Raw genomic sequence first — 20810 nt, forward strand, 5'->3', positions numbered from 1 at the left:
ATAAATACAGTATTTTCCCGAAATGAAACATACAGTACCTTTTTCATAAGGTAACTTTGGTTACTATCAACTGACAAAGACCAGAGAGAGGTTTCTGAGAGGAGGGTAAAAGACATGGCCCCAAAACTGAATTTCTGTAGAACACTGGTAAAGGGAGCAATCATTGATTGCAATCATAGCAATCAATTTGCTATGACATATACAGCAAGGCTGAGCATCCCTCTTACGCTTTATTATTGCAAGTAAGTGTGAAGCTTTGCTGAGATCACAGGGACAAGCACCCTACAGGATGAGGAGGCTCCTCATTTTCCTTTCAATCTGGGGAGATTTAGGTGGGTAGCATCCCTTTGGTGGGTGAGGGTGGGAAGGGTCACCTTTTGCTCTCAGCTCCCCTTTTCCTTGCTGTAACCAGAGTGGTCTCTGGGGTGCTCCAGCACCTCGCAGAGGAGTGCTGAGCAGCTCTCCTGACTGCTCTGTTGGTGGGAGAGAGTTGGGTGGTGTGCGGCCCTTGAGGTGCTGGGCATTCTGTCTGTGCTCCTCATCGACCTGAGTAGCCTTGATCTGTCCTGAGAAAGCCCCTCCACACACAAGCCAGCCTTTGCTTGGGGCCCTGCTCTTCATGGCTTGTGCCCTCTGCTGCTATTCCCTCCTGGGGAAGGTGTGCTCAGGGCTGGCATGGGCTTTGCTCTTGCAGGATGCCAGTGTGAGTTGGTGTGCAAATGCAACCTTTGCGGCAGAAGGGAACCAGACTGCTGTCCTCAGTAGGACTCTTGCAGACTTGGTGCTTCTTAGGGGAAATGCACCAAAACTGAGCCATCCATGGGGTTTAGAGAGATGCTTTCAGCCCTTGTATCCCACCAAAGTGAGATTGACTGGATCCCTTCTCAGAGGACTTTAGTACGTTAGTCCCTGATGCACCATGAGCTCCCCACCGGCAATGGAGATGGGCACAGGCACAAATGCAGAGCTAACATCAGGCTACTTCTCATTTGCAGTTACTGGGAAGCTGCTGTATCCACCGACCACATTGTGCTTGCGTTCACCACTCAAGCAAGTCTGCTCTCACATTCAGTGAGGCTGCATTAAGTGCCTAATATAGAAGTAAAAAGGTGGTATGTGGCTCTGAGAGACCACATGCCAGGGTCTGACAAGGAGAGAAATAAAAAGAAATGCATTTTCAGCCTTCCTGTAAACATCTTATTTTCTATGCTCAGCATTACTGGGATTGAGTGTAAAAGAAGTTAAGCTCCTTTAAATAAGGTAAAGATTCAAAAGCCTTAGTCCAAGCTAATCTATGTTTTTACTGTTGTTGGGTATTTAATGGACTCCTTTGACAAATAGTTTTTAAACAATTAAATAGCAAATCTGCAATAGGAGGGCATAAACTGTCAGGAGAAAATCTTAGATTGAATTTTTTATATGTTAATGCCTAAAGGCCTGAACACGGGGGATAACTGAGAATCTTTACTGATTAAGAAGGAACCTGAAGGCTGTGATCACTCCAAACCTCACAGGAGCAGCTTCAGTGGGATCTCTGCAACAGGCAGGACTTGGCCTCACACTTGAAAGTCTTTAGACACCATAACTGAAATAGCTGGGAAAAGATGCTGCTTTTGTTCTTGGCTCTAGAAACCTCCCTCGAGCTCTCCCATCTTGGTCTCATTCTTAAATATCAACTTAAAACATTAATATTGGCAGCTTGCAGGATTACTTTCTGTGCCGAGGCTGTGACAGGTACTATATCGGTCCTCGAGCCTTGTTCACGTGAGCCAAAAAGGGCTTGTCCCAGTTTGTGTCTCGCAGGCTGCCTCTTGCAGCGAGATCTTGACAACAAGACTGTGTGGTAGTATTTCATGTCAGCAACAACACATCATTTTTGGCAGATGCACACACCAGAAATGGCACCTTCCACAGTACATAAAAGCATCCGTTTGCTCTGTTGATAGTGAACTGCATGGTCAAGTAAGGTTTTGTTGTTGTGTTTTAAAGGTTGTAATTAAACACTGTTGTGACTCCCCTCTCGAATGACTTCAGACTGCACTGGTGCTGGGATGCAAAACATTTGAGTGCAACTGAACAGTAAGACTTGAACTCTGAAGCATATTCAAAATGCTATGTAAGAGATGGAGGCATTTGCCTTCTCACTTTTGCTCCTAAAATCAAGTGCTCCTGTTATCTCCTTAACAGTCTGATCTGACCTCGGTCTCCCAGGGAAATGAAATCAAATGACCACTTGTCAAAACAGCCATTTCAGCAAATTACATCCTGAGGATGTAACCACTTGAAAACTTGCACCCAGAAACTCAAACTATCGCCCTTTTCATGGTGATATTTTTATAGGCTTTCCATTCTTATCATACTGGTAAACAAGCATTTTGATGCAGTGCGAGTTGGCTGGGGAAATCCAAGGGCTGCTTGTTATGGAAAAGTTATGGTTTGTATAGAATTGCACAGGTTGCTTCTGACACTTAAAGAAGGCTTTCAGCGTGGCAGCTGCCATTGTGCGAAATCTTTTGCTAATAAAACAGTAGAGGAAGAAATTAATTGCAGTGTTCAGCAGCGCGAGCATATTGGCGATGTCCGACACAATATGTACCACCCAGCTGTTGTTTATAGGTGATACATAGAGGTGATACAATATCATGATTACTCTTGGTGCCCAAAGTATGGCAAAAATAGAAGTTATAGTAAACAAAATGGCTGTTGTTTTCCCTGTGGAGTACCCTCGCAGTCGGAAATGGCTCTTTCGCCGCAGCTTGTACACGATGATGGAATTCAGGATGAAGAAGATGGAGCAGGGCACTAAGTAAACGGTAAAGCAGTGGATCCAGATGAGGACGTGATGCATTGATGTGCTTATGTAGTCTTCGATCCAAATGTTAGGCCACCAGTAGTAGGGGATGCTGGTCAAAAAGCAGGTGATGTAGACACTTACAATGACTTTTCGAGTACGAGCAGGGTAGGAGACTGTGTGATACTTCAGCGGATGGCACACAGCTATATACCTATCGATTGTTAGCGGAACCGTAATCCAAATGGAGGTGTGGATGGAAGAGAACTCCAAGACCTCAATTATTTTGTCCAGTACCTGAGGCATCTGTTTGTTTAAGATGAAGTCTTCCATGAGGAAGTCAACAAAGACGATGAAGAACAGAACCAGGATGTCAGCAGCAGCTAGAGCTAGAAGGTAGTTATAGGAGGACTTCTGCCTGCGAGCCACGAGCTGGGAGAGGATGATGACTGTCAAGATGTTTGCTGTGGAAACAGAAACGCGGAGTTAGGCTGTTAAGACATAACACTAGCTTTCCTGAGCACTTTCTTGGAGCAGTAGCTCTGTTCAATCACCTATCAACATGACCACCTGTAATGAAGTTCAAGAAACCAAAAGGAAAGCACTACAGTCAGGTCCCTCAGAGAAGCTGTTGCAATGAGGAACATGTGATCCTGCTGCCAGCTATGGGATACACTGACACTCAGTGTCCTGGCAGACAGGGATGACAGACAGAGGAATGTGGGACTCCAGGCATGAGGTTAGGTGGTATCCAACACCCCTTTGCTATATCCTCAGAGCAGATGTAGAGTTACGGCCCTAGCTCTGCTGCTGCTCCCTGGTGAGCCCCGCTGCTGCTGTGGGCATGGCAGCAGCTTTCTGAGCAGGGGGTGCTGGGGCCTCTGCGTATGCACTGTGAGGAAGGGCAGCAGGAGAAAGAAATTAGTACCTCTCACACACACACTTTTATTTCCTCACTTGCTTTTTTCACTTTTTTACTTTTTAAACAACTGACAGATCAGAAGGGTGGGGGTGGGCTTTGGAGAGAGCCATTTTGTTCCTCATCCTAGCTCATGGTGCTTGCATGTTCTAGTTTAGAACTCTGTCTAGAAAGAGCTGAAATCAAAGCCACCTGGATTAGGTGATTCTTCCTTGGCTGAGTGGGAACCTAATGTAGAGAAAGACTATCAGGGAAACATGTCCTTGGGTCTCCTGAGAGCTGGAGGTGTGTTGCAGCACTCAAAGTTTTCAGCTCTGCCCAGGATGAGTCTCCTGTAATTGTCATCTCCTACAGACAGGCTCTGAAGAAGCGTCTCTCTTCCCACCACTGAAACAGCCTGGTCCACAGACCTGCTTGCTTATCCAGAACTGTTCTTCAGAAGTCCTTTGACTGGAAGGCATTTTTCCTCTGGAGTGATACAGCTAAGTTTTTGAGGAAATCCTGCTAGTCACATCAGACATGATGGATGTTCTGATTCAGCCCAAGTGTAAACATCCCTGAGTTTCCTGAAAAGGCATCTGCTTGCAACACTCTGGCCGCAACAGACCCATCACCTAAACCATGCCTAGATGTATTGCATGACACTAAATATTATGGTGAAGTGCTGAAGTGTCCTATCTCTGCTGTTTCACTGTCTGGTTTGCTTCAGTCTCCTAAAGCTGTGACATGTTTTGGTGTCTGCTTGAACTGGTGCTATAAGGGATGCTCTAGGAAGGGCTCAGTCTTACAATCCCTGGCCAGGCAGAGCTGCTCACCGTGGATGCAAACAGCCCTTTCCTGGAGCACTAAGGCGTAGCTGAATTTTAACTACTTGCTCACATTTAATAGAACTTACTGTGTAGTCTTGAACTGGGGGGAAAAAATCCTATTATTACTAGTGGTATGGCTGGAATGAGACAGGTGAAATTGTTCCCATCAGAAGTTTGTATTACTTGGCTACAATACCTGAAGTGGTGCTTAAAAATCAGGGATCTGGTTTACTGTACTAGAGACTGCCAAATGTTTGTATTTGACATTTTCGTAAGTGTTCTATAAATCACCTCTTCTGTGCATTCAGTGCTTCTAAATGTTTCTAGCAGCTTTGATGGATTTCCCAAAACAAATCAACAATAACTGTAAGGATTCTTTTAAATCAGAGAGAAAGGAAGTTGCTGTTGTCAAGGTAATGATGACCTAGGACATATGTCCTACAACTGGAAATGCTCATTTTTTTGAAGCGTTGGCACTGGAGAAAACTTCTGCCTTCATAAATGCCTTCAAAGCCTGTTGTCTGGGTGCAGATTTCTGCCACCAGGGAAATGAACTGAAGCAGAGTGAATGATATTGAGTAACAGCCCTTGCAAGTGTCACCTACTTTTGTATTAACTTCATACATTAATTTTGTAACTTGGAACAAAACTAAATGAAACATGACGATCAACTAACTCCTTCCCTCAATGAAAAAAAAAAAAAAAAGCATGAACTTTCCAACAACATTGTCTCAAATCGCCTTCAGGGTAATTTTCCCAGTTCTGCCCTCTACTAACATGAATTCAACTGCACTGATTTCAGCTCAGAGCAGGCATGGGAGATGGGGGGCAATACAGTCAGAACTGCTGTGTCATTTTTCACTTACTTGCTTACAAAATGCCTCTGTTATGCCTGCTGCTGAGCCCAAGCGGTACAGTGAGTGATGTACTGTCAAGGAAATCCTCGAGCTGAAATGTTTATCTTGACTCTGCAGCAACTGTTGGTTTTGGCCAGCCAGGCTGAGTGGCTTGGCTTTGCAGTTACTGGATGTGACCCACGGGGTTCATCTTCTCCTTAAATCCTCTGGATTTGACTTACTCCAGTGGCAATAGCTGGAGCCAGCGTGCAGCAAGGGGAATGCTTGAGGACACTGGTCCCTGCAGGTAACTCTGGCCTGCCTGTCAGAGGGTATCCTGCAGGGATGCTTAAGTCATGCCATGTCCAGGCACAGCAGCTCTGCTCCCCACCCCTTCTTCCCATTGTAGGGGTCCTGCTGTTTGGTTCCAATCCCATTCTCATTTTCCTACAGGAGCAGATTTATGAGCAGTCCTTTCCTCTGTACCCTCTCTCCCTCTCTTTCTCAGGGTTCCCAGCAATAGCAGTAATAGCATGTACTGAAATGCAAGTTATTCACTTAATGCCAGCGAGCTTTGCTTGGTGAGCCAGATTAGAAAATTGATCTGACAAAGTACATGCAATTTTTCTGCAAGGGTTACAGTATCTTGTATTGGAAATGCTTTCTCTGGGATCACATTAGGGCTTTTTCTGGCTGGATGATATGAAATATTGTAATATCATTTACTTTGTGAAAGCAGACATATACTGGGGTGCAGCAGAAAGTTGCCAATATGACACTGCCTTAGCACAGGGCTTGGGACTATTTTTCCTGCTGCATGTTGTATAGGGAAAGGGAAGATGAGCTATGGATAAGTCTCAGTCCTTTACCCATTTCCTAGCCATTGTCCTCAAATGCTATCTAAAGCTCAGTAAAATGGGAAATGGGTGGGATCAATGCACTGTGTAAATAACTGTGTCCTTGTGCCAGCACCTTGGTGACTCCTGGGTGCCTGCTCGGTGCCCTACAAGCTCTCCGGTGGGCAGAAATCACTTACTCCAGGTGAAAGGTGATGAAAGAGCATTTGCAACCACATTTTAACCTAGTTTACCCTAATTCTTGCGCTGATATTGTAGTCGGTGATAAGGACTGTGGTAGAGATGATGATGGAGATAAAAAAGTGTCTGTCCCTACTGTAACTGGAGCTGCAGCTACTGGAGAGATCAGTGCCTCTAAATTATCCTGCTTGGTATACTGCACGTTTCTTGCAGTGTTTTTTCTAGATACTAAGTAGTTAAGATCATCTGAATTTGAAAGACATTGATCACTGTGCTGGGAGTTGATTAGGGGATGACAGATGGGAATTTCTGCCAGCATCGCTTGCTGCAGTGCAGCATTCTGAATTTATAAATACGTGATTGAGAACCAGGGCTTGATTAGGGACTAGATGGCTGAAGCCTTGAGATGCCACTACCTGATGATGAGAAGCAACTGTAAGAAATGCCAGTCTCAAGTCTTTTCCCTTCAGACATTGAGACACAACATCAGAATGTCTCTTGACACCCAAACACAGTTGGTTCACACTGCTCAAAATACAGCAACCTTCTAACCCAGCCAGGCTTCATCATGGGATACTTGCATCTCTGCTTTGACATCTCATTCATCTTCTGAGTACAAATTATAGCACTGAAATTCATGCTACTGGGGGTCCCATGTATCTGGGAGGGGTCATCCTTTAGGAGGAACCTTTGTTCTCATGTGGATTTAGGTCTGTTTCCTATACCAAAGCCATGCTGCCTTGCCTGAAGAGCCCAGTCAGTCTTCTGTGCCTCTTCAAAGCAGTGCCTGTGACCTAAAGGCACAGTTTTTTCTCCACTTTCTTGTTTTATGGATTGTAGTCATAGCTCAAATGTGGGGGATTCACAGAGTTCCTTCCACTGACTATTATCACCGCGTGTGAGCTTTAGCAGGAACAATTGTATCTGTCTAAAGAAATAATAGGCATGTTTCTGGGCTTTGTGGTTTTTTATTGAGAGCATTTTGCATGTACATAGCAGCCTGCACAGTGAAATAGCCTTTACAACACAAGTAGTAGCGCCGCTGGGTTGGGAATAAGGCCCGCTGTGTGGTTCAGTAGTTCAGCATCATAAACCACCTAAATGAAGTAGCCGTGAGTGTCGCTTACTGAGTGTGATAAACATTAGGTCACTGACTATAATGGACACCTTTTACCGAATGCAGTTGTTGCTAGGATCCCTGCAAATTATTGTGCAGGGCATGAAACTACTCTGCAGGCCTTGTGTTAGTCACCTGACTGTCACAGAGAGATGGTTACAAACGGGAAATCTTTAAATTGCTTAAACTGTTATGTCTGTAACACCTCCTCCTTAGAAACTCTGCGTACAATATGCTAAAAGTGTACGGTGAAAAAAGGTGATGTCTTGGCTAGATGGGAATAGATTATTTCCTCTAAGCTAGGAGGTAATATTAAAATGTAAACAGGTACGATGTCCAGCAGCCAGATCTGACCATGGTTACTAACACAGTCACTTGCCAATAGCTGCCAGATTGGAGATGAGTATGGTATTCAGCCCTCACTCTGTGTGTGGGCTCTCTGGAGAAGATGGTGACAGTGAGAGATTTCTAACGGAAATTACACAACAGAACTATTAATAAAATAAAATGCTGTGGTAACAGAAACACGTGTTTATTACTGATGTTGGCTATAACTGGTTATGTGGTCTTTTAAAATGACCCCTGGATGCTGTCTGCCCTTGAAGAAGATAGGGTAGTTACAGCTGTTATGGGCCAAACTCAATACTGCAGCATACAGGGACAACCCCTGTGAACGGTGCCTGCTCATGGCTAATGTAATTTGTTCCTCTCTTTTATTATTGTATTCTGAGATCCTTCCTTAAACCATTGTGAAGTGTAAAGAGATACTTTATAGAATATAATTAGTGCAATACAAGTCTTTTCTTCCCTGAGAGTTCCTGTGAGGATTGACTTTTAAAATAATTGAACAACAAATAAATCAATTTATCTGAGCGCGCTGAACGGCATGGACCCGCTCACCCTCAGCGGGGGAAAGCCCTCAGCCCCTTCTGCTCGTGCCTGCGTCACCTCCCAGGGGATGGAGAGGGGTCTAAGATGGAAAATGATGATCACAAAAGCTACTGTAGGCACGGATGCAGGACTGCCACTGGAGGAGGTTTTGAACCTTGTTGGAAGGCTCTCATGTGGTTTGTGCTTAGAAATCACACGTGCAGGGACAGACCATGCTGGTTCTGATGGTGAAAGGGAACTTGGAGGTAAAGCATGATCAAGCCTCCTGCCCAGGACAACCCGAACTTCCCTCCATATGCAGGAAACCGGGTTAGTGATGCCAGAGGAAACACAGCATGGCCTTGCACTTATAAGTAACAAGTGAATTAAAGAGTTAGTGTCAGAGGCCAGATTCTCATGATGAAATCTGGCCTCCAGGGCTGTTTTTCTCACTGACAGCTTTATTAGCTGAGGTGGCTCTGGGGAAGAATGCAGTGAATGGGGTACTCTGCTCCGTAGCTGGCACTAACTGTCAGTGGGTCATGGAGCCTAGAGAAGTATTTTAATCCAGCCAAAAGCACTTCCTCTCTGTTGGAGGGCACAGATGTAGTAATGGTGTGGAGATGCCAATGGTGAGTATTCACTTTGAGCCTTGCCAACCACTTGAGCTTAAGTGCAGTAACTTGTCTGGCAGACAGGTGTAATTACATTGTGTTGCTTTTGGCTTTTCTAGACCATTGGAGTAGGCTTTTTTTCCCTAGTCTTTAAAAAATAGAGCTATTTCTGCAATATGACAATGGCCCAGAGGATCAGTAGGCTAGGATGTGGGGAGGTCCAGTACATGCTCACTGATGACACATATAAATGTGACAGGGATCTGGTTCTTCTCTTGCCATCTTCACCCTCTTCATAGAATCATAGAATAGTAAGGGTTGGAAAGGACCTTAAGATCATCTAGTTCCAACCCCCCTGCCATGGGCAGGGACACCTCCCACTAAACCATGTCGCCCAAGGCTCTGTCCAACCTGGCCTTGGACACTGCCAGGGATGGAGCATTCACAACTTCCTTGGGCAACCCATTCCGGTGCCTCACCACCCTCACTGTAAAGAACTTCTTCCTCATATCTAACCTAAACTTCCCCTGTTTAAGCTTGAAGCCATTACCCCTTGTCCTAGCACTCCAGTCCCTAAGGAAGAGTCCCTCCCCAGCATCCTTATAGGCCCCCTTCAGATACTGGAAGGCTGCTATGAGGTCTCCACGCAGCTTCTCTTCTCCAGGCTGAACAGCCCCAACTTTCTCAGCCTGTCTTCATATGGGAGGTGCTCCAGCCCTCTTATCATCCTTGTCATCCACCTTTTCCGAGCACTGCAGAAAGCCTCTAATGACTTGGGCTTCTCACCCTCCTTAAAGCCTTTCTTGGAGGCACGCACACCAAGACAAAAATGTTTAATACTCCCATCTCAAAATCTAGCGTCATATCTTGCTACTATACCAGTAAAGCTTTCTCATGAAATTGGTGCTGGGAGGAGGAAAAAGCGATCTGCAAAATAATGCCAAAGTCATAAAAGGCATTCGGTTATTCATGCAACATATCTGGACAGACGGAGATTTTGAAGGCAATTCGGGTAACTCATTTGGCAGGTGTCTGTGGTTTCTAAATATGGGCTGTCAGTAAAGTTTAAGAGTTCTCAAGCTGAGTAACTTGAGCTCAAGGATGACATTATACCCTTCTGATACCAAACACCAAAGCATTAAGGCAGGTGCCAAAGGTATTTGATGGGATGACTAGGATGGAGGGAGGATGTGATTTCATAAGGGCACCAGCATGAATTCTTTACTGAACATGAATAATTAAGAGGATTTTACTTTTGATTGAGGTTTTACTAAAAAAACCCCCAGTCTTTATGTCTTCCTAAAGCATTAGCTAATGCAATAGGAGCTCATGCTTGCAACCCCCATGGCCAAGCTTTCTCAGAGACTCTGCCAATTTTACACAATATGCAGGAAATTACAGACTATGTAAAATGATCACAGTTTGGCTTTATTTCCCCCAAACAGAATACATTGCATCCATACTAGATAGATTACTCTTCGGTGTGCTAGTCTGGACATTGAGGGGAACACACTTGGAATGAACAAATGTTTGTGAAATGTCCTAGTCCAATGTAACCGACAGGTAATTTGTCTTGAAACCAAAAGCAACCTCTAGTGTACCTATCCATAGAGTCAATGCACCCATATGATTGAAAAGATGCAGAAGTTAAATGACCCTATATTCTAGGGACTCTTAGTTTCAGACGGTAGAAAAGAACAATTTCAGTGAAAAAGATGTGTTCAGTGTTTCATAGACAGGCTTCTCTCCTCTTCCATGTGTAAAGGGATAAAACTCCTTGTAGTCATCTTCCGTACCGCTAATTCTGGTCCTACTTGGTCGCCTTTACTCCATTGCACAACCATACTGGTGTCCTGGGTAGCAACCCAACACCGTCTTCTCCCATCAGGTCACCCCTAGAACAGCACCAACAGTGCTCCAGACACTGGGGTTTAGGATGCTTAGATACATATGTATCTTTACACTGCAGAATGAAAATGGAATTGTGTGCAAGGCCTCCTATGCTCAAGGGCTTTGTCTCCTTTTCTGGTGTCTCAGAGTTAATGGGAAAAGAGATTAAAGGCTCAAAAAGACCACCTGAAACAGAAGGTTATAGGCCAGGGATTGCTTTGCCCTTGGCATGTGAAAGCAGAGAGTGCACCATGTCAGGACAGATATCTCCATGTTGGTTGTTGCCCATAGCAAATTGTTTTGACGTATGTGGATGAAGACCTTCTGCTGGCTTGTTTCTGCTGATTCACCCCCATTTTACAGAAGGGAGCAGAAAGAGGAGGAGGAGGAGGATTGAACTAAGGGGTTGGATGAAGAACAGCAGGGTATTAGACTGCCTAGTGCTTCCGAATGCTTGACTTCTTAACAGCTGGGGGCTCTGCATTACCCACCTACCGTGAAAACTGGCTGTGCTCTCTCTTTTGTGTCGTTGTCATTTCAAGGAAAAATCTCCTTTGGAGCTTTTCCTTCCTAATCCATTTTAGCAGCCTGCCATGCAAGGTTGTGCACTTCATAGTCTGCTGAGCCTCCCAAATATTGCACCTCGTTATCATTACAGCCCTGATAGTGTTGTTTCCTACTGATGTGGCAGAAGAAAACCAAAGTTAGCAGTTGTACTCTGTAGTGGTGTTCAGAGATGCGCAATCAAGTCCTGTTCTGCATTAGCATGGATTCAGCCACATGCTGCCATTCAGGCTGCAGGGTTTTAGTGGCCACAGTCTCCAGACATACTGACCAAACTAAATCTCTCCCATCTGTCACTGGTTCTGTGCAGGGACACTGTAATGAAACTATTCTTTTTCCTAATGATTCTTCTTCCTTTAAAGAAAAAGCATTCATTTTACAATCGGAAATGACTCATTTTAAGCATGTTACCAGCAGTTTTGTCCCCCTCTGTCCAGTAGTGCTACTGTAATGTGCTGCAGTGCCCTTCGGTTGCTCCGACAGCTGAGCTAAAGTTCTGCCAGTTTATTTGTACTCGTTTAAGCAGGATGCAATGTACTGGCTTTGTGTCCAATTCAGATTTTAAGTTGGAGAAAGCATGGCCTTTAAAAAGGGGTTTGAATCAGGCCTTAGGAGTGTTCAGTTCTTATTCATTGTATGAACTGTATCTAATGAGCGACAACTAAAGAGTGCTGTTTTTTCAAGGTCGTAACTGCATGTAACAATTCTCCCACTCATATTTTCAGATCTTCCTCTAGCACTTCTATTGTTCAGGTGTGCTGTTATGAAAAATGCTATTTATTCAGGTGTTGGAAATGCTCTCTTTAATCAGAAGCCTGTACTGTGATTGCAGAAGAATATACTAGGCAGTAGATGGCAGGAATCCAAAACAGCTCAGACACACTTCTGCACTGCTGTGTGCTGTATGTACACCTACCTTCTGCCTGCTTTGGTATTTACTGGGTATTACATGCCATGTGAGTCATCAACAAACATTGCTATCTGTCCCCCTTCCTACTTGTGGTACTAACCAGGTCATGGCTGTAACCACAGAAATAGCATTCCCCCTATACCACGAGAGCAGAGGGAGCACAGCTGGGCAGTTGCATGGTGGTGGTCTCTTAGATCGGGGATACAGAGCCCACTGGCACTACCTGCCTTGCCAGGATGATGACCCTGACTTGCATTCCTCCCAAGTAGCCTCCTTATTCCATGCTGCCTTTGGGGAGAAGGCTGCAGAAGGACCAGTTCTCCATCGTTACAGTTTGCCTGTGACTGTACTGTGGTTTGCATGGGCACAGTGCAAATGTTATGCTCCTTGAGTGTCAATCCAACACCCTAGGGAGCATCTGGCTTGCTGTGTGAGGACAGCCAGTCTGTTGGGGAAAGGTCTGTAATGTTGCACCTATCTTTTGACAGCATGTTATAAAGGTCAGGCCCCCTGCTGAGCTTACTTCCTCTAGGTCAGGACTACAGCTTCTCTCCCTCTGCGTGGAGGCCACTGACTGCACTCTGTGCGTGGCTGGGCTTTGAATGATACAAGTTGTCCCAATCTCCACACCACCTTGTTCAGCAACAGGTCTGACATGAGAGCTATCTGTTTGCACCCAAGCGTGTCCAGCCTCCTTTCCCAAGCTTACAGTCCTGAATCTGTGTTTAGATGGGATCGGTTTTAAGCACAGAGATAAGAAGCATTTGTGGACTTTCAAGGTTTGGAGTGCCACTTCCTTGGGACATTGGGGTGAGTTTGTAATCTCCCGGAGATGCTGTAAGCGTGCTGGGTATGTGTCTGTACTTTGTGTTACTGGGATGTGATGACCCCTGAAGCAGAGTCACTGACCAGGGAGCAAAGTGGAACCAGCAATCACACAGTAAGAAAGCCAGATTTTACTCTCCCTCTCCAGGAGGAGGAGACCCCTGGAAAGAAGGATCAGGCCAGGCCCTGGTGTGGGAAATGCTGCCACTTTGTCATTTCTGCAGAAATACACTACACCCCCGACAGGGAAGGTGACTGCATGCAAGGCAACTCCATTGCTGCTGCACCTTCTAATGAAGCAGGAATCAGGGTCACAGCCAGGTGCCTGCAGCAAGCACTGCTGCTTCTCTGCCTGACCTTCCCGGCCATGTTCAGAGGCACAACTATAGCAGGAGCTCTTTGGTGTAACTGCTTCGTGCAGCTCTTGCTGGCAAAGGGATGGACTAAGAGTTGGTACCTGTTGCTCTTTGCTTCCTCACCTTACCAGCCCCCTTCTAGATTGAATCAAAGCAATTTCTTTTCTCCTCCACCTCCAACACCACCTCTTCTCTGGCATTTTCTCTCACTAAAGCAAAAAACACTTCCATTAAGCCTTCTTGCAGCCCTGCTCTTGCCTCCCAGCTAACTGGAGGTGCTTGAGAAGTTCTCTCTGAAGTCAGTCAAGGGGAGTGCAGGGATGGTAGAACAGGGGCTGCAGAACAGCTCTGTAACCTATACCATTACTGCCCCCAAACGGGATTATGACCCCACTTCCAGCACTGCTGCCTCGCTCTGCTCCCTACCCTTGCACCAGCAGCTTCTCCCTGTCCCACGCAGCCTGCTCCTTGCAGCAGGACTGCGCACTTGTGGGACACCTTTGCACATCCGCACTCAGAACAAGTTTGAGAAAACAGTTTTTGTCTCACCAGCCTCTGCTTAGAAGCAAAGGAGGAGATCTCTCATCCCTGCTGATCAGGAGGCACGATCACCTCTGGCAGACTGTACCTGCAGTACAGTACCAGACCACCTCGGCACACGGTACCTGCCGCAGCAGGGTCTGCTTGCAGTGGTGCCTCTGTGGCTGCCCCTCTTTTCAGGGCACAGCTTGGCACTTGCCTCTGTGCACCACTTCTAGAGCAGGGGTGAAGGGAGTTCCCTTTGCACTCTCTTGTCTCTGCCTTTCTCTGCCTTTCTGGTGCCTGGTTGAACAGGGAGGGAGAAAGAGCCATTGCTGAGAACAGGATCTGCTGAGGTGCCTGGGTTACGCAAGGGAGGGGAAAGGATGCTTTCTCTGCATGCACAATCAGGCCTGGCATCACTTGGCCTCAAAGTGGAGTTGTTGAGTTAGTGAAATTTCCTTCAGACGCTAGAGCAGGAAAGGCAGAAACAGTTAACTGGTTTCTCTTCTCATCAGTCTGTCTTCGGGATTTGTGGCAAGGAATAAACCGTTTGCATTTCAGCAAAACACTGCACGAGTGCTGTATTTGAGAACAGATCCTTGACACTGTTTCTCTTAAATTCTTGGCACCACATAAAGCTAATTACTCAGATCCCACAGACTTCAGGGTTCTTTTTCTACAGGTAAGAAGCGTGCTACCTTTACAATTTTCTAATGTCAGAAAACTGAAAAGCAGCTTCGAATTAAAACATGAAAAGCTCTTTTTAGCACTGCTCTCACCCTGTAACATATCCCCATTGAAGCTTGTCTATTTGAGTCTTCCCCCAAACATACCCAGCTTGTTCCCATCTTTGTGCGGTCTTCAGATGAGAATCACAAATTTCTCATGCACACTGTACATGTGCAGTGTTTTCAGGTGTTAGTGCCAATGTTATCCTGAGGTAATGTGCACTGAACAAGCTGACACATTCATACCTGGTGTGAGTCCACTGAACCCAGCAGTGTTACACCACCAAATGCTTTGGCCAGTTCTGTTAAGTGCTGCCACTAGTGCCACTGCTCTAATCAACTGATGTCTGATCCCTTGAGAAATGCATGTCACCATTGCTAATGTGGATTGTGCACTGATTTTAACCATGGTCTTAGAGTGACAGCGTTAGGTCTGTAATTACAATGCAGTATCCCTAGGGAGCTGGTGCAAGTATGTGCTGAACAGTCACTAAGTGATCTTTCTTGTCTGTGCACATAAGACTTTTCCCTGTTTCGGAGACATACAAAGGCAAGTTTAGCCACAGACTGCTTCATAACAACTTCTTCACCTGATAATCTTGAGAGGGTCTTGGTCAGTTCCTAGGGGACAGGTGTTGAAACAGAGCTGTCATTACTGTGGACATGTAAGCAATTAATGAAGAGGAAACTACCTCCTCACCCCTGCCGGCTGGGTCCCTTCAGGTCAGGGCTGATACTCATCAATGCTGTGGAGCAGAGACACTTGCTTATGCTCTGCATCCTCTGTGGGGAAATACAGGACTTAACTTTCCAGTTTTCTGAAGCGTTAGTCTGAACTATTAGCCAATCTTCAAATTTTAATTATAAGCCAGGGAGGCGGAAAAAAACCCAAACCAAACCAAACACCACCACAAAGAACATCAATTCATATGCAGAGTGGTAATTCCATGTGTGCTGTTCAGAGGCAGGCTGCTCTTCACGTCTGATTAGATTTTTTTCTATGAATTAATTGCTTGAAGAAGGAATTTAGGTGAACAAAACATTTAGAAATTGTAGACTACTGAATGTCACTGCTGCTTGTCATCTTACATAGTGCTTTAAATGTGTAGCTGTACATAGACACAACCAAACTCTTGTGTATTGCGCCCTTAAAATACTGATTCACCCTGGTGCATCACATTGCTCTAACTTTTCCCCAACTCATTCTGCCTGTCCTTGGGATCGCTGTAGGTGTTAAGCGAGGAGCAAGCCATGATGTTTGCCCACCGAGGCTGTGCTGGGCTGGCAGCTCTGCCTACTGAAGCCCAGTCTTTAACTGCAGAAGTGGTGCTGCATGAGCAGTTCCCTGTGGTCCTGTGTAACAAGGTGTCTCACTGAGAGCCTCAGACAGTCCCCTGCGGGAGGAGAAACCTGCTCATTTCCTTGTCTCAGCTGACACACTGATGCTGATGTGATGCTCATGTGGCATCTGCACATTCTGAGCTGTGGATACGTGCGTGCTGGCAATGGTGCCTCCCAGGTGTTCATACCCAAGCCTGAAACATCCTTTCCTTCCCCATTTGGGGTCTCTCTTGCTTTTCTCATCCCCAGCATCTCTATATTGTCTTTGTTCCCTTTCTAAGTAGGAAATTTCACTGAGGGTTATACAGGCTGGAGGCTGGTGCCTGTGAGCTGGGACTTTGTTCTGAGCCCTGTACCTGCACTCAGGGATCTCAGTGTCAGTATTGCCATTGTCCTTGCAGGGTGCTGACCCCAAAACCGGACTTTCTAAGTACTGTCCTGCTCCATCAGCCGCAGGGACAGGCTCCTGATAAGACAAACTGTCTGCTAACCTCTGATAGCATGCTCCTTCCCCAGCCTAGTTCCTCACTGGTGGCATGTTGCTCCTAAATCCAACCTTGCCCCAGATTTGCACTAGAAAACCTCGTCAGCTACACTTCTCATTACTGCCAGCCCGGCCCGCGATCGACAGGGGACAGACCCGGCTGTCCTCGTACCGCTCTGTCTTCACATCGCCAAACTGATAACGGCAGAAACTTCACGACAGGCTGAGACTTTGTATGTCAAGTTCAAAGTCAGAGCGCCCGCGGCCGGGTGGGAAAGCGGTTGCAGCGGTGCGAGGGCAGGCGGGGACAAACCCCGGCGAGCGCCCAAAACGCAGGGACAGCGGCGTGTCGGGCGGCGAAGGTGCTGCCTAAGAAACCCCCGCGCTCAGCCCCGCCGAGAACCCGCTCCCGGTGTCTCCGGCAGCCCGGGGACGCCGCAGGGCGCCCATGCCGCCCCGCGCCGCAGGCAGCCGGGCAGAGGACGCTCCAGCGGGCGCTACCGGCAGCTCTGCGGGAGCCTCGCCCGGCTGCGGCAGCTCCCGGGGCAGCCCGGGCACGGCGGCGCGTCCCCGCCCGGCACTCACCCGGCAGCCCGAGGCAGAGCAGCAGGCTGTAGTAGACGACAGGTGCGTACCCCAAGCCGCAGCCATAGCGGTGGTGCGCCAGGAGGGAGCCGTTGTGCAGGTGGAGGTGGTTGTGCTCCATGGACCCGCTCTCCCCGCGGCCGCGCTGCCGGCGCCCGCTCCGCCGCACGGGCCGCCCCGCCCGCCCCTCGCGCGCTCCGGCGGCGAGCTCAGCGCGGCACGCGGCGGCGCGGGGCGGGGCGGGACCAGCCGGCTCCCGGCGGCGGGGCGGGGCGGGCAGTCCCCGCCTCAGGGCAGCCCCCGCCTCAGGGTGGGCTCTGCCGTGCGCTGTTCCCGCCTCAGGGCAGCCCCGGCTGCTGCCGCCGCTCGGGTGATGGAGCCTAGGACCCCCGCTCGGCAGAGGCAGGTCTGGGGTCCCGAGGAGGAGGGGGAAGCCCGGCAGAGTAGGGTTTGAGGACACCCTTCCTCGGGGCTGCTCCTCGGTGTCCCCGGGACCCCCTTCCCTCGGCCCCGGGCAGCATGGGGGTGCCCGGCTCTGATCCCCGCTGTCACCCCGGCCGTGGAGCCGAGCCGAGCTGGCGGCGAGGGTGAACCTCCACGCGTGAGCCGCCGCCTGCCCCACGGCGTAGAGGAGGGAGGGAATTCCCCGCGTTGGCACACAAGTCGGTAGGGTAGGTGGTGAACCGGGCAGGGTTTGTCAGCCTGGCAGCCCGGGTTATGCTTCAAAGCAGGCTGGGAAGGAAGGAGTAAATCCAGAAATGAGCATTTATAGCTGCAAAACTGAAACGCAAACCTGGGGTTAATTACACTGGCACTCTTTTCCCCACAGAGAGGTACGGCCAGCAGTGAAATGCACCGTGCTCCCCCCTATCCAGGAACCACAGGTGTGTGCATAATTCCTGTGAGGTAAAGCAGAAGGGAATCGGGATGTCTAAAATTCTCTCCACCTATTCCTTAACACGTATTTCAGTACATAGTCCTGGGCATAGCTAGCAAAGAGTTTAGAGTTACACCGATTACGTTAAGGTGCTGGAGCCCTCTGTTTTGTGCTACTTATCAGTGGGCTGGACATGGATGTGTTGAGGAGATTGCAGCTTGGTAATAAAATAGATGTTTGATTACAGTGCGCTTCTGAGCAGAAAACACGACTTTTTATCACCCAGAGTGTGTAGGGTTTTGTCCCACAGCCTGGCGCTGTATGTGGAAAGCATTGGAAAGCATCCCCTGGATTGCTGTGGCTGCCAGAGCAGGGCAAGGGGGTTTATGTGCACAATACCTTTGAGGTTGGTCACTGAGGCATGTCTGTTGGAATACACACAAGGTACAGTGGGTGGGTTACAAAGCTAAATAAAGATGTGGTCTCTTCCTCTCTGAAAACACCCAACCATAACAATATTACAGCATAAAATGTGTGCTACAGGTGGGAAGGCACTATCAGGGCAAGCGCTGTAACAGTCTGTCAGGTGACTAAACAATGACCTGTGTATCTTTGGGTTTCCATGAACTTGTTTGAAGTTGTTGAAAAGTAGTTTAGCTTCTGTTTGGAAACACAGCAAGGAGCAAGCAAGACTCTGGTCCTGCAAGGACTTGGGCAGGTTACTTTGCTGGGAGACTCAGCGAGATTATTCATGTGCTTTTAACAGAAGAGGTCTTTTTGAACTGTACTGAAACCTCTGTTAAGTTTCCCAGGTTAAACACACTGGAAAAACTATATTTTTCCTCTGCTTTTTCAATTGGTGTATTTGCGAATGTAGCCTTAAACATGGTTATAATCTGCCAGTATGGCCTTTAAGTGGATGTTTTCTTTTTAAAATGAAGTATTTTGAAAATGTTCATTCAAATGACCAACAAATTGTGTAAAGTGGTGGTTGGTGTAATTATACAGTGCAAAGCCCTGTGAATTCAGCTCTGCCTGGGTTGGTTTTTTTAGACAGTTAACCTACAGGGTTTTCTTCTCATTATTTTAAAAAGTGTAATTTCTTCTCATGTTCCTGCAATAGACCTGTTGAGGAAAGAGAATTCTTATTGCCTCCCAAAAGGGAAGTGACGAGTCCTAAAACAACTTCTTGTGTGAAGTAAGTGCATCAGCAGGGTTGAAAGCATGACTCCTTGTTTCGAAGTTATACGAAGTTTACCAGTAAAGCAGCACACAAAAGGAGAGGGCAGTGAAGCACTAGTCAGCAAGCGATGGTTAAAAAGCCTCACATCCCATTTGCAGTGCCCCGGGTCTCTCAACTTCCCAATTAACAGCAGTGAAATCCTGCAGAGGCTGGAGGCTAAGGAAGAGCCTCTGCCATCCATTTTCTGTTGTGCTGCTGCCACTGTTCTGTCTGGCCTAGTTTTAAACTTCCTGAGAAACAGGACTTCCCTGGAGAGGTTTCTGTAATAGTAGCATTCGTTTCTTTGGAGTTAGAATTGTCTCCAGGGTGCTGTTGAGGTAGCTGCTCTTGTGCTGAGAAGAGCTTTTGGTCGTAAGAGGAAGAATCTTTTACCATCTTCCCACCTTGAGCTCTCACTAGAGCCTTGCAGCTGCAAGCGTCTCTGCTGCATCTGATGTGTATGTTGTATGAGGGGAAAAACTGGAAAATTTGGTTACATTCACTGACATTTCCTTCAGCCTGCCCTGCAAATGGAGAGGCCAGAGAAAATGAATCTGCTCCTAGTACCTCAGTGAGCTTGACTCAAGTTTGTTTGAGGAACTTTTCTGCCCTGCTGCACCAAGAGATTCTAAGACAGGATGGACCAGGTTTCCAGGTCTGATTTGCTTTTGTTTCACTGAAGACAAGTTAACAAAATACTTTGCAATATGTCAGAATTAAAGGCTCAAAGTAAACATGAAGATTGCTCTTCTGTTCAGTGTGTAAAAGATTACTTGAGGGCATTTTGTCCTTCAGGTAACTTCAAATGAGTTTTTTGCCTGAATGCAATTTAGTTATTCTGCTCTGTGAATTATGCAGTAAAAGAACCTTGGACGTAAAGAAATTTCAATAAAGCCAATCCAAGCCTAACCACAGTGTTTGCTTCTACTTGAAGCTGTTTATCTTTAAACTTCTCGCTGTTTTCTAGCTAGTTTCTGAAGGGATGACATTTACATGTAACATCAGGCCCGCAGTGAGAAGAGCACTGTGTTCTGCTTGTGAACTAACAGTGAAGGCAGAATTCCTCTGGAGCTTTAAGGAGGATGGTTTCTGAATCTCATCTCATAAACAGCCGTGTGCTCAGACAACAAATAACATTTATATTTTTTTCCAAAGAGCTCTTTATTCTTGAAGAGGTGGATATACTTCGCTCTTAAAATTATAGAGCTATTTGAACTTGGTTAGCTTTCTGTTTTTCAGAGGAACTCAGCCTCCCTGTAAACTGCTAGGCAGTGGTCTTTGGGGAAGGAAGATTGAACAGTATGTTAGTCACATACACCCCCATCCACTCATGCTGTGGAGGAAAGCAATGGTGACTTCAAGAGAAATGAGGCATTGACTCAAAGAGTCTGGAAGAACTAAATGTTGTGTTGTTGCAAGACACTGGCATGAGTAACATGCCTGGAAGGTAGCAAAAGTGAAACTGGAAGACAAATGCATGGAATCTGTACAAGGGATTGGGAGAGACAGTGTG

General features: G+C 46.9%; 2 protein-coding genes across 2 annotated transcripts in view; one reads left to right on the plus strand and one right to left on the minus strand.

The window, feature by feature from the left end:
• IQCK (IQ motif containing K) overlaps nucleotides 1-20810 on the plus strand; it is a 249192-nt gene that overhangs the window by 119491 nt on the left and 108891 nt on the right. The window lies entirely within an intron of this gene.
• On the minus strand, nucleotides 25-17319 carry GPR139 (G protein-coupled receptor 139). The gene is made up of 2 exons (XM_030482643.1): nucleotides 17199-17319; nucleotides 25-3255 (listed from the first exon to the last, which is right to left on the minus strand). The coding sequence occupies exons 1-2, from the start codon at nucleotides 17317-17319 to the stop codon at nucleotides 2321-2323; spliced, it is 1056 nt and encodes a 351-aa protein (XP_030338503.1). The 3' UTR covers nucleotides 25-2320.

Source organism: Strigops habroptila, chromosome 4 (assembly GCF_004027225.2).
Source record: "Strigops habroptila isolate Jane chromosome 4, bStrHab1.2.pri, whole genome shotgun sequence".
Lineage (NCBI taxonomy): Eukaryota > Metazoa > Chordata > Aves > Psittaciformes > Psittacidae > Strigops > Strigops habroptila.